Below are 16817 nucleotides of genomic sequence, written 5' to 3' on the forward strand. Positions count from 1 at the left end.
ACCATGCTTGGTACATATCTGGCAATCCGTGTCCACATATGGAGTGGGAGTGCGATCAAAACGGCGACGATTACCATCACGTCCATTGTCAAAACGGCGACGGTCACCCCCACCATCATCTCTACGTCGATCACGACGGTCATCACGGCGGTCTCCTTGGCGTTCATCACGGCGCCAGTGTCCACGGTCATCATCTCTGTCACGGTAGCCACCACCACGATAGGAGCCGTGCTCAGGGCTACGACCACGAGGAGGTGGTGTGTGTCCACGGGGCGGCGGAGTACGTCCGCGTGGGCGCTGCTCACGTGTGGCGCCACGGCGAGCAAGGTTGGCGGAGGAGATGAACTCGCCGTTTTCTTCAATTCCGTTGCGCATGTCATATGAACTCAGCTGCTCAAAGAAATCATCAAGAGTGGTGCCAGGATTTGCATTGACAGATGTAATCAACGCATTGTACTCTCCCTTGTCCAGGCCATGAAGCAAATAACCGAGCATCTCATCATCTTCCACCGGCTTGCCAAGTGCTGAGAGTTCCGAGGCAAAGCTTTTCATCTTGGTGTAGTAAGCATCAGCGGTCAAGGAGAGCTTCTTGGTGTCATTGAGTTTTTCGCGGAGGTGTTGAGCTTTGGTGCGGGACGCCGTCTTGAACATAGCGTTGATGGCTGACCAGGCATCAGCAGTGGAGCTCACGTCAAGGAGATGTGACAGGATATCGGGAGACACGGTGTTGAGGAGAAACCGCAGCACCTGCTGATCTCGAGCGAGCCATGTAACATATGCTGGATTTTCAACTTGAATCTTCTTGTGATCTGCATCTTCGACTTCAATCATCTTGGCCGGAGCAGTATCCGTGCCCTCCAGTAGCGCCATGACGTTGGCTCCTCTGAACGCCGGGAACACAAGAGCTTTCCATAGCAAGAAGTTGCCGCGCGTGAGCTGCTGCGCGGGTGGGGCACCGAGGGCGGCGGACAGAGCCAGCGAGCGTGTTGGTGGAGGTAGATCCCATGATCAGATCGATCTAGGTTTGGGGTTTTGTGATGTCCGGAGTTTTTGAGATTGGTTGTAAGGCCGGCGACGGCGACCGATAAACGAGTGGCGCGGCAGGCTTGTTTTCTTGGGTGTATGGCCGGCGGCGGCAGCTAGGTCAGCGGCGGCGGCGGCTTGTTGTTTTTGGTTGTAGAGAAGGAGGCAGCGACAGTTAATCTGTGGCTCACGGGTTTTGTAAGCGGCGGCGGCTGAGAGTAGACAGCGGCGGCGGCAGGTTTTGGCGGCGGCGGCGGCTGGGAGTCAGCGGCGGCGGCGGCAGCTAGGATGTCGGGGAAGAGCAATGCTCTGATACCATATTGGAGTTTTAGGGTTGAACGATGGGGTCGTCTCCCATCGGTTACGTGTTAATATAGGGCCAGAACATGACCAAGAGTTTGTACAATGGGAGACACCAATACACATACGTATTGGGTGCAAAACATAAAATAAAGAAACCTAAAACATATATTCTAACAATATGAACCATGATAAGAATGTTTTAAGTGATGGGTATATTGTGGATTTCATCAATGATGCTACTGAAAGTTATTATGAGAGAGGGAAATATGGTTATATGCATCTTAATAATATTAAGTTTCCCCTCTTTATGTTGAGAATCCGGAAGTTACTCGTGTTTTATCCTCTTATGCTTGTCACTTTGTTCTTCATGAATTCATTTGTGTACAAGATTCCTCTTCATAGGAAGCATGTTAGACTTAAATTTGTTTTGAACTTGCCTCTTGAAGCTCTCTTTTGCTTCAAATACTATTTCCCGCAAATGGATCATTAAAACTGCTGAGCCCATCTTAATGGCTATAAAGTAAGAACTTCTTCGGAGATAACCCATGTGCTATTTTTCTACAGTACTTTGTTTTATATTTGCGTCTTGGAAGTTGTTTACTACTGTAGCAACCTCTCCTTATCTTAGTTTTGTGTTTTTTTTGTGCCAAGTAAAGTCTCTATGGTAAAGTTGATGCTAGATTTGGATTGCTGCGCAGAAACAGCATTGCTGTCTGTCACGAATCTGGGTCTAATTCTCTGTAGGTAATTCAGAAAATTATGCCAATTTACGTGAGTGATCCTCAGATATGTACGCAACTTTAATTAGTTTTGAGTTTTTCTATTTGAGCAAGTCTGGTGCCATTTTAAAATTCGTCTTTACGGACTGTTCTGTTTTTGACAGATTCTGCCTTTTATTTCGCATTGCTTCTTTCGCTGTGTTGGGTGGATTTCTTTGTTCCATTACCTTCCAGTAGCTTTGAGCAATGTCCATAAGTGTTAAGAATGATTGTGTCACCTCTGAACATGTGAGTTTTTGATTATGCACTAACCCTCTAATGAGTTTGCTTAAAGTTTGGTGTGGAAGAAGTTTTCAAGGGTCAAGAGAGGAGGATGATATACTATGATCAAGGAGAGTGAAAGCTCTAAGCTTGGGGATGCCCCAGTGGTTCACCCCTGCATATTTCAAGAAGACTCAAGCGTCTAAGCTTGGGGATGCCCAAGGCATCCCCTTCTTCATCGACAACATTATCAGGTTCCTCCCCTGAAACTATATTTTTATTCCGTCACATCTTATGTACTTTACTTGGAGCGTCTGTTTGTTTGCTTTTGTTTTTGTTTTTGTTTGAATAAATGCTTGTGTGTGAGAGAGACACGCTCCGCTGGTTCATATGAACACATGTGTTCTTAGCTCATAATATTCATGGCGAAGTTTCCTCTTCGTTAAATTGTTATATGGTTGGAATTGGAAAATGCTACATGTAGTAATTGCTATAATGTCTTGGGTAATGTGATACTTGGCAATTGTTGTGCTCATGTTTAAGCTCTTGCATCATATACTTTGTACCCATTAATGAAGAAATACATAGAGCTTGTTAAAATTTGGTTTGCATGAGTGGTTTCTCTAGAGTCTAGATATTTTCTAGTGAGGTGTTTGAACAACAAGGAAGACGATGTATAGTCTTATAATGCTTGTAATACGTCTTTTATGTGAGTTTTGCTGTACTAGTTCGTGCTTGTATTTGCTTCAAATAACCTTGCTAGCCTAAACCTTGTATCGAGAGGGAATACTTTTCATGCATCCCAAATCCTTGAGCCAACCACTATGCTATTTGTGTCCACCATACCTACCTACTACATGGTATTTCTCCGCCATTCCAAAGTAAATTGCTTGAGTGCTACCTTTAAATTCCATCATTCACCTTTGCAATATATAGCTCATGGGACAAAATAGCCTTAAAAACTATTGTGGTATTGAATATGTACTTATGCACTTTATCTCTTATTAAGTTGCTTGTTGTGCGATAACCATGTTTCTGGGGACGCCATCAACTATTCTTTGTTGAATATCATGTGAGTTGCTATGCATGTCCGTCTTGTCTGAAGTAAGAGCGATCTACCACCTTATGGTTAAGCATGCATATTGTTAGAGAAGAACATTGGGCCGATAACTAAAGCCATGATCCATGGTGGAAGTTTCAGTTTTGGACATATATCCTCAATCTCAAATGAGAAAATTATTAATTGTTGTTACATGCTTATGCATAAAAGAGGAGTCCATTATCTCGTTGTCTATGTTGTCCCGGTATGGATGTCTAAGTTGAAGAATAATCAATAGCGAGAAATCCAATGCGAGCTTTCTCCTTAGACCTTTGTACAGGCGGCATGGAGGTACCCCATTGTGACACTTGGTCAAAACATGTGCATTGCAAAGATCCGGTAGTCCAAGTTAATTAGGACAAGGTGCGGGCACTATTAGTATACTATGCATGAGACTTGCAACTTGTAAGATATAATGTACATAACTCATATGCTTTATTACTACCGTTGACAAAATTGTTTCATGTTTTCAAAATAAAAGCTCTAGCACAAATATAGCAATCGATGCTTTCCTCTTTGAAGGACCATTCTTTTACTTTTATGTTGAGTCAGTTCACCTATTTCTCTCCACCTCAAGAAGCAAACACTTGTGTGAACTTTGCATTGATTCTTACATACTTGCTTATTGCACTTGTTATATTGCTTTGCATTGACAACTATCCATGAGATATACATGTTACAAGTTGAAAGCAACTGCTTAAACTTTATCTTCCGTTGTGTTGCTTCAATGTCTTTACTTTGAATTTATTGCTTTATGAGTAACTCTTATGCAAGACTTATTGATGCTTGTCTTGAAAGTACTATTCATGAAAAGTCTTTGCTATATGATTCAATTGTTTACTCATTGCATTAACACTGTTTTGAATCGCTGCATTCATCTCATATGCTTTACAATAGTATGATTAAGATTATGTTGGTAGCATGTCACCTCAGAAATTATCTTTTATCGTTTACCTACTCGAGGACGAGTAGGAACTAAGCTTGGGGATGCTGATACGTCTCCAACGTATCTATAATTTCGATGTTCCATGCTTGTTTTATGACAATACCAACATGTTTTGTTCACACTTTATATCATTTTTATGTGTTTTTCGGAACTAACCTATTGACGAGATGCCGAAAGGCCAGTTGCTGTTTTCTGCTGTTTTTGGTTTCGTAAATCCTAGTAAAGAAATATTTTCGGAATCGGACGAAATCAAGACCGAAGGCCTTATAATTCCCGGAAGCTTCCGGAGCACCGGAGAAGAGTCGGAGGGGTGCCGGGGGGCCCACACCACCGGCCGCGCGGCCCAAGGGGGCGCCCCATATATGGTGGCACCACCCCGTGGCCCCTCCGACTCCGATTCTTCGCCTATTTAAGCCGTCGTGACCTAAAAACATCGACGAGAAAAGACGAACTTCCAGAAAGACTCCAGGGGCGCCGCCACATCGCGAAACTCCAATTCGGGGGACAGAAGTCTCTGTTCCGGCACCCTGCCGGGACGGGGAATTGCCCCCGGAGCCATCTCACCCGCCATCTTCACCGCCATCGCTCCCTCCATGATGAGGAGGGAGTAATCCATCCCCGAGGCTGAGGGCTTCGCTGTAGCTATGTGGTTCATCTCTCTCCCATGTACCTCAATACAATAATCTCATGAGCTGCTTTACATGATTGAGATTCATATGAGTTTTGTATCACAATTCATCTATGTGCTACTCTAGTGATGTTATTAAAGTAGTTCTATTCCTCCCGCACGTGTGTAAAGGCGACAGATGTGTGCACCGTGTTAGTACTTGGTTTATGCTATGATCATGATCTCTTGTAGATTGTGAAGTTAACTATTGCTATGATAATATTGATGTGATCTATTCCTCCTACATATGCATGAAGGTAACAGTGTGCATGCTATGCTAGTACTTGGTTTAGTCTTTTGATCTATCTTAAACTAAAGGTTACTAAAATATGAGCATTATTGTGGAGCTTGTTAACTCCGGCATTGAGGGTTCGTGTAATCCTACGCAATGTGTTCATCATCCAACAAAAGTGTAGAGTATGCATTTATCTATTCTGTTATGTGATCAATGTTGAGAGTGTCCACTAGTGAAAGTGTAATCCCTAGGCCTTGTTCCTAAATATCTGCTATCGCTGCTTGTTTACTGTTTTATCTGCGTTACTACTGCTGCGTTACTACTGCTTGTTCACCGCCCCGGGCAAAGCACTTTTCCGGGTGCCGTTGCTACTACTTATTCATACCACCTGTATTTCACTATCTCTTCGCCGAACTAGTGCACCTATTAGGTGTGTTGGGGACACAAGAGACTTCTTGCTTTGTGGTTGCAGTGGTTGCATGAGAGGGATATCTTTGACCTCTTCCTCCCTGAGTTCGATAAACCTTGGGTGATCCACTTAAGGGAAAACTTGCTGCTGTTCTACAAACCTCTGCTCTTGGAGGCCCAACACTGTCTACAGGAAAGGAGGGGGAACGTAGACATCAGTGCTCCCCCTCTTCCACTAAGGCACCGGTCGAGGCGGTGATTCCTTCACAAGGTTGGGGCGAGCTCCACACACAAGGATGCTCCCAACACCCTATGGAGCTAGTGCATCACCAAGCTAGCTTCCATAGCTGCACATCTCCAATGTCCCACCATAGGAACCCTACCACCAAGATCCACTAAGGAGTACCACGAATTGGCGAACTTTCTCTCGGTAGAATGATAGATCGGGGTCTCCTCCACCACTCCTCAAAGTATGAGCAAGATTGGTTGGATGGATGGGGAGATCCCCTCACTTTGAGGTCAGCAACAATGGAGGAGAGAGAGAGAGAGAAGAGCAAAAAACGAGTTGGGAAAGAAGGGCCCCTTAAATAGGCTCCTCCAAATCCAACCGTTATGTCCTGTTTTCACCTAAGCGGTACTACCGCTTTGGGTAAGCGGTACTACCGCTCTGAGTTTGAAATCCCACAGATCTAGTCCACGTGGACTCGCGGTACCGCTCGAGGTACCGCAATAGGGTCCAAACCTTACTGGACTCGAAGCGGTACCACAGCGGTACCGAAGCGGTACTGCCGTAATTAGTTACGGTACCTGGGCGGTACCATGAGCGGTACTACCGCTCGCAAGCGGTACTACCGCTCCTGGTACCGCAGAGGTACCGTAACTCGTACTGTGGGTCAAATCAGCGCAGAACGTCAGAGCGGTACCATGGGCGGTACTAGTAGGGGTAGCGGTACTACCGCTACTAGTACCGGTAGTACCGGTCTGGCAAAAACAGGGTTTCTCCCCTTTTTCTCTCCAGCCATGTCACCTCGCAAAACACACATAAAACCAGAAAACCTATAAACTACGCTTCAATCCTCCGATCTTGACGTGTCCAGCGAGGTCACCGTGCACTTGCAAATCTAGCAATGATACTCAAGGCACACGGTGAGATAACTCAAGTGTTGTCATCAAACACACAAAACACGGGGTTTAGACTTTGCTCTTTCAGTGTGCAGAAATGCACCATCAGTATCACACTTACTTTTGGCTGATGATTCTTTGATTCTCTTGAAGGAAGATTTGAATAATGCAACCTCATTGCAACAAATTCTTGGTACCTATTGTGTAAATTCGGGACACTTGGTTACTATTGCTAAGTCTAGCATCTTCTTCAGCCCTAATACTCATGTGGATACTAGAGTGGAAATTTGGAATACTCTGAACATTGACACGGAAGCACTCTCGGATAAATATTTGGAATTGCCGGCACTTGTGGGAGCTGACAGGAGTGATTGTTTCTTATCTTGTAGAAGAATTATGCAACGCTTGAAAGGATGGAAGGAAAAAATTCATTTCCATGGGCGGTAAGGAGATTCTACTGAAAGCTGTCACCCAAGCTATCCTAATATAGGCAATGGGGGTGTTCTTGCTTCCAAAAAATATATGCAAGAGAAATTACAGATGTGATTGCTCAGTTTTGGTGGGGTGACGATGATCAAGGAAAAAGGATGCACTGGTATGCTTGGTGAAAATTATGTTTTCCAAAAAGAGAGGGTGACATGGGTTTTCGTGATCTCCACTCTTCAACGTGGCAATGTTAGCAAAACAGGTTTGGAGGTTGATTGCTGAACCAAATTCTTTATGTGCTCAAGTGCTTAGAGCAAAATATTACCCAGATGGGGACATTCTAAAAGCTGGGCCTAAAGCAGGCTCTTCTTTCACTTGGAAAGGCATTGTGGCTGGTATTTAAACTTTTAAAAGAGGATATATTTGGAGAATTGGTGACGGTAATTCGATAAACATTTGGAAGGACCCGTGGATACCATCTAGTGTTGATCGGAAGGTCACAACTCAGTGTGGTGGAGTTGTTCTTACAAGGGTGAATGAACTGATAGACCCTCATACCGGCCAATGGGATCAAGACCTCCTGAATTCGATTTTTAATCAACTTGATGTCCAACGTATCCTGCGGATTCCATTAGCTAATAACTCTTTTGATGACTTTATAGCTTGGCACGCCACTAGATCTGGATTTTTTTGGGTAAAGTCCGCATACCATCTTGAGTGGCATCATCAATTTAATGGAGTGACTTGCCCATCTTTAATCCAAGGTACTGATGTGAATAACCCCATTTGGAAAATTCGGTGGAGTTTGAATGTTTCAGCAAAGGTGAAAATATTCTGTTGGAGGGCAATGCATGGTATTCTACCCCTGAAAGCAATCCTTTTTAATCGACATATTGGAACATCAGGACTATGCCCGTTGTGTAACTCATATGATGAAGATGTGCTACATATGATTTTCGAATGTGAGGGGGCGACTAATATTTGGAAGGCTATGGGGTTGGAGAATATTATTGAAAGTTTCTGCCAAGCTAATCACTCGGGCTCCGAAGTTCTTAAAAACATCTTATGCTCTCGTCCAAGAACTTTTCCTGGATTTTCTTCTATCATGGTGCAGGAACTAGTGGCCACGGGTGCATGGTACATTTGGTGGCTTCGACATAGGAGATTCCATGGTGAAAATATCCCGCCTATTATGCGCTGTGCTACTTCCATTAGAGCAATTACTGCGAACGCTGCTAGATCATCGACTGTCGCAAACAACACGATGAAAAAAGTTTGGGAAAAACCAAGAGCAAATTTCCTCAAACTAAATGTTGATGCAGCTTTCAATATAGATGACTCAACTGGGCGACTGGAGCCATTTTAAGGGACCATCTTGGTAACTTTATTGCTGCTTCTTGCAACTTTATTGCACATGTACCGTCAGCGCCCATGGCTGAAGCTTTGGCAATGTAAATGGGACTTCAGCTAGCGATTCGGCAAGGGTGTTCCTATGTGGAGGCTAAGTCCGATTGCATTGAGGTTATGCAGTACTATTCTGGAAAAAGCTAGCATAATTAGGGAGGTGGAGTTCAAGTTTTGCCCAAGAGAGGTGAACAATGCAGCTTATTCTATAGCTAGGTCGTGTTTTATCTCCCATATTGATTGTAATTGTGTTGATGAACCCCCTAGTTTTGTACTCCAAACGCTCCTAGATATGATGTAACAATACTCTGATGTGAGGTGGTAAGTTTCAGATGCACATTTTTTTCCTTCTAGGGTACCTAAGCGGATTGGAAGGTTTTTAACAAGGCGGCTTGCTGACCTAATATAGTATGTTTTATTTCAAAAAAAAAAAAGATCAACTTTTGCTCTCTTTTCGAACTCACCTCGAACCCGGGATTATTATCGCTCCTACAAGCACCAACAACGTGACCAAATCCAGGAGATCGATCAACCGACTGAAGCTGCCTAAACTAGTGCTGTACTTGGCTCGCTAGAACGAAAACTTGAACACCATGTCATGCTTGTACACCCCCTGTCCGGGCCTCACAATCTGCGACGGGAAGCCGGGGTGGTTCACGGCGTCGGGGAACCCCTGCGTCTCGAGGCACAGCGCGCCGTACTCCTCGTACATCTTGCCGCCCTTCCCCTTGACGTCCTTGAGGAAGTTGCCGGTGTAGAACTGTACCCCGGGCTGGTCCGCCCACAGCTCGAGCCCCCGCCCCGACGCGCCGTCTCGGACGGCGGCCACCTTCCGCAGCGCGCGCTCGTCCCCGTCCACGACGTAGTTCATGTCGTAGCCGTAGATGGTGCTGCCGTTGGAGCTGCCGCCGGAGACCTGGTGGATGTGCGCGCCCACGGCGGTCGGCGCCCGGAGGTCGTAGGGCGTGCCGGCCACCGGCGCGACCTGCCCCGTCGGGATGAGCGTGGAGTCCACGGGCGTGTACCGGGACGCGAAGAGCTGGATCGTGTTGCCCAGGACGTCGCCGCTGCCCTGCCCGCCTAGGTTCCAGTACGTGTGCTGCGCCAGGTTCACCGGCGTCGCCTTGTCCAGCGCCGTCGCGTTCATGCGCACGCTCAGCACGTACGGGCTCGACAGCTCGTACGTCACGTACACGTCCAGAGCCCCGGGGAACCCTGTAATTCATTGAGACAGCATTGTGACTTCTTCAGACTTGATTGCTACTTACTAGAAAGCACCGTCATTCTTGACAATCTGCTAAGTTTGTGAAATAAAACAGTTGCAGCTATTTTGTTTTGTTCCCTTTTTTTCTTTACTGAATTTTTTTTAACAAGTTTACTGAATTCTTGACATGCAAGATGCCATTCTGCCGTGTTCATGATATGTCATGATCTTGGACCGTTGTTTTGGATACAGAGCAATATAATCAGTTGCAAGTGGATGATACAGTACCACATGAATGCATGTTGGTGTGGGCACTGCTACTTGATTGTTGTTTTTCGGCGGAAATTTGCTTGGACCAGTATCTTTTTTTTTCATAGTGGAAGACTAAAGTTTCCGATGTTTGCATCATTAGATGCGCACAGCTAAATTTTGGTAGATCGTTCTTACAAAGTTAGCCAAATGCTAAAGGGGAGATGGCAGGCTACATACATAAAAGAGTAAAACAAAAAAAAGAAGTTATGGTTTTGCTATTTCTTAGGCCAAATGGGAAATACTGATAAGTCAATACTTCATACCAGAAACTACTGTTCTTATTCTTGAGAAACCTAACTTGAAATTAAAGATTTGTTTTTGTGACTAAAATAGAAACACGTGTGAAGTTGCAGCTCTTAAGTTCATAAATGAAAACAGCACGAGGTCAGCGGTCAGCTCTGCAGTATTAGTACTGACGTTGAAGATTTTATTCCGATCTTCTGAACAGGAGATCAAAGTGTCTGAAGACCAATAATTCAAGACAATAAAGAACGTCCTATCGTAAACTGTATAATCACATTTGCATCGTTTTTACCTTGTTCTCCATCAAAGCTGTGGTAGTTTAGTGTGATGTGTGGGGTGTCACCACCACTAACATATTCCTTCACCGTCCATATAACTTTGCTGAAGCCCCTGTGACCACCTGTAAAATGAACATGATAATAACTTGATTGATCATAATATGAAGCACAAGGGGTTTGTTTCACAGAAGAACATTCCCAAACTCTGGAGCATACCATGAAGTGCGTTCTTGCCATCATTAGCATATAGGTGGTAAACTTTTCCATCGAGCACGAAGCGCGCATTGGCAACTCTGTTGGCTACTCGTCCGACAAGCGCTCCGAAGTAAGCAGATCCATTCTGATTGACAGGATTCAGAAAACAAATTGAGTACTAAGATGTTAACATTTACCCTTTAAGGAGGTAATTGGATACAATTAAGAGCATCTCCCCCAAAGGAATTTGGGGCGCGCCGGACAAAAAAACAGTTCCAGCCGCGTCCCCCAAAGCCCATTTTTGTCCGGCGCGGCCCGATACGGTGTCCGGCGCCCCGAGCCCGTCCCCATCCCACAGGGGACGCTCCGGGGACGCCGGACACACCGAAAAGCAAGGCGAACCGACGCGGGGCCGACGCGTCAGTGGCTGGGACGATCAGCCGCCGCCTACGTAGCGACGGTGCAGTTCCCGGGAAGCGGAACCATCGCATTGGCAACCGCGTCGACGACGCGGCAACCGCCGGAATGGAGTCGGGACTCCTCGGAAGAGCAACCGCTGCTCTTTTCGACTTCTGCGCCGCCGTTGATCCGTGCTCAATAAGACCCGTACGTCGGCGCTTTTGGATCTTCACCGGCCGCATCCGACACCCCCAGCTACATCTCCGAGCTCCCGTCCGACACCTCTAGCGAGGGAAAGCCTGCTGGATGGCGCCATTGGTGGGAGAAAGCTCCGACGCCCAGCAGCGACGACGATTCCCTCCCGCCACTTGACAGCGCGGAGGAATGGATGGGCGTGGAGGAGGACGCGGAGGAAGAAGGGTCACAGGAGGCGGCGGTGGCCCGTGCGAAGGCGGAGGCGGACGCGAAGGCCAATACCGCCAAGGCCAAGGCGCAGCCGGCGAGCACCGGCGACAACGAGGAGGACTCCGACGCGTCGGCCGACACCGCCTCTTCGGAAGAGGTGACGAGCAGGAAGCGCCACCGTGATGACGATGACGAGGCGGGGCCATCATCGAAGAAGAAGTAGTAGTTTAAAATAATTTATATGTAATTTAATTATGTTTTTTCGAAGTTTTATATGTATTTTGTTTATGTTGAACCGATTTGAATATTAGTAAAGAGTTTTATTCTATCTATTTACATTATTTTTAATGTTTGGGGCGGCGTTTGGGGGACGCGACTGGGGAGCAACGTCCCCCAAAGGCGGCACCAACAAAATACGTCCCCCAAACGTTCAATCCGGCGCGCTTTGGGGTACGGTTTGGGGGGACGCGGCTGGAGATGCTCTAATCACTCTGAACTGTCAATTTTTGTCATGCTCTAGTTTGTAGATAAAACTTCCCTTTTTGGAGATTGCATATAGATATTTTCCCTTTGGATAACGATGAGATAAACTTTGTCAACAACTTGCTTGACTGGCACAAGATTTTGCTTGGCCTTTGTGTGACTAAACAGTAGTAACATTATTTGACACGCAGAAGTGAAGCTTCAGAAAAGAGACTAGATAAAGGAAAACTTTATATGGCTAAAAGTGGAGGACAAGTTAACAATGATCAAGGCAAGACCGGCATCACATGGTGAGGTTGTCACTTGTCTTTCCTGTGGTCATATGCTATCTTCACGGGTAACATGGCCACCGCATAAATAGAACGGCATCCAGCTAATCGCTTTGTGGATTCATGGGTTTCACATAGTTTAGTTTTTCTCTTATCTTGGTATTCCTTTATATCATTTAGAATCAAGTCTACCATACCAGTGCCGTCTACGCAGGTGAGACGTGGCGATCGCAATGCAACTTAGTATGTGAACAATTTCTGTTTTTCAAAACGGAGTGTGCGAATAATTGTTTTCTATGTATTGGACCAACTGTTGGACCACGTTGTGTAGAAAATTGAACTCGTACTGAAGCCGACAAATAGATGTCCTGTATGAATTGATGAGTTTGATATTTAGAATCGGAATGATTTGACAGCTGACAGCAATTTATGAGATTTTTTTAGACTGATTTATGGGACACCCAATCAGCAATTAAGTTCCCCCCTTTTCTGGAAGTGAAAATTCTCCAATGAAGCTGAGTATCAATCTTTGCTTCACGATACAAAAATGTACTACCAGGGAAAATGATCATGGTAAACGAGGAACATAAAAAAAGTGATTTTTAGACATGTCGAATGAAATGAAAAATTGATTGTGCAGTAGAAGGGTAACCCGCATTCTCTGTATGCTCTACAATCTACTACTAGGTGAACAATGTACTACCAAGCTCAGGCAGAAGCTGGCCAAGCAAGCAGTAATCTCGCGAGAAACAGAGGAGGGTTGCATATATATCAACTTTAAAAAGACTGAAATTACGAGGACAGTGGAGTGTGTGAACTTACAACATATTCAGCAATGGTGTCGTAGCCGAGGACAACATCCCCCAAATTCCCTGACAGAGAGAAAGAAGCACAGTCGGAATTCCCAATAGCGGGCAGAAAAGCATCAGAGCCGATACCACGAACCGAAGCGAAACCCCAAGACAGGAGTCTCCATCCACGGACACGAAGCACGATTGATCCGCATGTAGCATACCTTTGGAATCAGGAAAGACTACGGAGGTGACGATGGCGCCCCAGTTGGTCACCTTGACGGAGAAATCTCCCTTGCTGAGCTCGTACACGCCCACCATCTTCCTCCCCGCTGCATTGGCGCCGGCGCCGGCGAAGGAGATGGCGCACAGCGCGGCGAGAAGAAGATGCAGCGGTGCTCTAGTCATTGCTACTAGCTAGTCAGGCTAAGCTAGGCTTGTCCAGAGGAAGACGAAGAGAGAAAAGGACTACGGGGCCTACAGTGTCTTGGAAGTGCTGGATGGGTCATGGGTGGATATATAGTCAGAGTAGTAGCATATGGATGCGACGGGATGATGCCAAGCCTGAAGTGCTGTTTTCCCTCGGTTTCTGCTCCCAAGGCCCCAGAGAAATGTCACGGCTTTGTCCTGTGCAGCGTGCGTTTTCCTTGTCCTGGCTCTTCTCTCCGTGCCCGGCCGTCCCACGCTGGCACTGACCGGTGGTGCGAGTGTGAACGTCGAACCTGAATATTCGTGTGCTCGCGTGCTTTCTATGATGAGATGATTTGGGACTTGAACATGTACACCGCCATGGTGTGTATCCACAGAGCGGTGCACGCTGCAACTGTGGGATTATTGAACATGGAGAGAGCGACTATAAGAAGAATCGTGGCGATAATAAGGTATCGTGTGTCAGAAACTCAATTCAGCTTATACGATCGCTCTACCATAAAAACATATTTTAAAGTGTTAAAAAAAATTGATAAAAAAATTTACATGTACATCTCCATAATGTATGGGTGTTCATAAGTTTCACAAAGAAATGATATTTTTTTGGAAAATGATTGCTTTCCCCCGGGGGTTGACGCGCTAGCAACCTCCTGTTCCCAGGTCGTTCGATCAAACGCATCGTGCGAACAGTAATCCTCCAGCATATCCCACGTGGAAGCAGCTCCACCACATCCTGGCGAGAAAAACGTGTGGAAGGCAACTACCTTATCTCTTCTCGCTCACAAAATCAACGCCGCCTGCTCGATGCGCCGTCGCACGCTACCATGGCCAGCGACATTGGACGAGTTCCTCCCCGCCGACGGCCACCGCACCCTCCCCGCCGACGGCCACCGCGCCACCCCCGTCGACGGCCACCGCGCCTTCCCGCTGCGTCGTGCTTCTCACCTCGCCGCCGGCCCGCCTCCCCGACCTCCTCCTCCAGCGGTCTCTCTGCCCTCGCCACCGGCCGCAGCCCCCGACCTCCTCCTCCTTCAGGCGCCGTGCCGCGTCCTCGTCGGAGCCCAGGCTCTGTCCTCGTCGGAGCCCAGGCAGAGCCTCCCCTGCGCGCGGCCGCGCTGCATCCTTGTCGGTGCCCGCGCCGAGCCTCCCGTGTGTCGGCCGCCTCCACCGGCCTGATCGTCTATGGTACAAACGGTGGGCGGCGCCGCTGCGACCACTAGCGAGTGTCCACCATAGTACATGCCGCCCGCCGGTAATGCTACATCCATTTGTCGGCGTATGCTACGTTCGGACGGCGGCGATGCTACCGAAGGCGGCGGCGTCTGCTACGTCCCGCCGGTGGTGTTGCTACCTCCGGTCGGCGGTCTGCCGCCGCAGCGGCGGGGACGCCCGCTACGTCCGACCGGCGGCGCTGCCGCAAACAACGGTGGCGCTCGCTCGTCCGGGACAGCGGGCGCTGCTACCAAACGCCGGAGGCTCTGCTGCAAGCGGCGGCGCCTGCTACATCCGGCCCTACCAAAGGCCGGCGGCTCTGCTGCAAGCGGCGGCGGCGCCTGCTACAAGTGGCAACGGTGTCCGCTACTTTCGTCGTGCTACCATCGTGGTCGACACTAGCGATGTTTCTCACCGGAGCCGGCCGACACGTGCGCTGCTACCTTGGGTGGCCGGAGTTGCTGCCTTGGCGGCGCTGCTACACGTCACTGAGGATTTGCAGCATATGAATAAAAATATTTTGCTACAATTTATTTGCGGTTTTGCTATAACTGTGTAATATGTTTGCTACGTGGTGTCCGGCGAGGTCTCCGGTGAGGGCTCCGGCGAGCCCAGCCTTTTTATTTTCTTTTCTAAACGAACCGTTTTTTGCTTCAGTCATTTGCTGCCGGGGGTGATTTTTTGCTGCCGGATATTTTTTTTTGCTACATGCAAATCTAACCGTCAAAATAGTTGATCCGACGGCTGGGGACCCGGGGGCTGGGAAATCAGATCCCCGGGGGACGCCCAGCAGTTTCCTATTTTTTTTAGTCTACGTGAAAAAAAGAGAAAATTTATCTTGTGTCAAGTCTTTGTTTAGCACTAAATTTTATCTTTAAGTCACACGACAAGATTTTTCATTAAACGACTTTGCGAGCGTGTAGCATATGAAAATGTACGTGCAAAATTTTTGTTTTAAATTTTTTGACATTTCAAAATGTGTCTAACATGCATCTTCAAATAAAGGAGCATACGCTCCCATGTGCCAAAACATCACTACCGTCGTGTGTGTCCCTCGCGTCGCCTACCTCCACGGGCGACCAAGAGAGAAACCCTAGCCGCCACCCCCTCTTTCCTTCGCCCTCACCTCGTCGCGGGACCCTGGCGCCTCCTGGTCATGGGGCAGCGGGAGGGGCGCGTAGCGCTCGGCGGCGATTTGGAGCAGTGGCAAGACCTAGTGTGGCTGCTTCTCCCGGCGGCGTGGCGTCACGGGGGCAACTGTATCAGCAAGGGGTGTTGATCGATCTGCAGCGCATGGACCTTGGGGCGGCGGCGTCCCCTCCGTTGGGGATGTTTGGCCAAGAGGCGGCTCATTGGGGCGGTGCCTAGAGCACATGTTCGTCCCAAGAGGTGCATGGCGACCAGAGCTTTCTGGCGTCGACGGCATTGGATGTGGGAGAGTCGTGGCCCTTTGGGCACGGCAGATCGGAGATGGCCCGGTGGAGTTGGGATGGCGCAGCCACCGGTGAAAGCCGCTTCCCAACTTCGGCCATGGCGGGCGATGGCGCAAACGCTCACAAATACGCACATACAGTCTCTCATATGAACGCACACACTGGCACACCCTACCTCTATGAGAAACCTCCAAGAGACTGAGTTCAAGAAATATTATCCAGTGGGTCTTGAGATTGACGAAGTACCATTGGCGTCTCAGTATCGACGGAAATGTCACCCCCCCCCCACTGAAAAGTATTCCGTTTTTATGAGACATCAAAGTATATTGACTCAGGGGTTTGAACTCTAGTGGGTTGTGAGTGTCACTGCCCTCCTAACCACACAACCACATGTTAGAGCATCCCCACTCGTTGGCGCTCCCCACGCCCAAATCCGGACGAAACTACCGCCGGATTGGACGAAATTAAGGCGTGGGGAGTACCGTATTTCCAGTCGTCCACCCGGAGTTCGGCGGATAGAGTTTAAATTCAAACAAATCGCCGTCCCGCGC

General features: G+C 47.7%; 1 protein-coding gene across 1 annotated transcript; it reads right to left on the minus strand.

The window, feature by feature from the left end:
• Positions 1–9073: 9073 nt before the first annotated feature.
• On the minus strand, positions 9074–13669 carry LOC124677823 (galactose mutarotase-like). Its single transcript, XM_047213777.1, has 5 exons — positions 13417–13669; positions 13224–13273; positions 10867–10990; positions 10665–10772; positions 9074–9828 (listed from the first exon to the last, which is right to left on the minus strand). Exons 1-5 carry the CDS (start codon positions 13598–13600, stop codon positions 9185–9187), a joined length of 1110 nt encoding a protein of 369 aa, XP_047069733.1. The 5' UTR covers positions 13601–13669; the 3' UTR covers positions 9074–9184.
• Positions 13670–16817: the final 3148 nt, after the last annotated feature.

Source organism: Lolium rigidum, chromosome 7 (genome assembly GCF_022539505.1).
Source record: "Lolium rigidum isolate FL_2022 chromosome 7, APGP_CSIRO_Lrig_0.1, whole genome shotgun sequence".
Classification (NCBI taxonomy): domain Eukaryota; kingdom Viridiplantae; phylum Streptophyta; class Magnoliopsida; order Poales; family Poaceae; genus Lolium; species Lolium rigidum.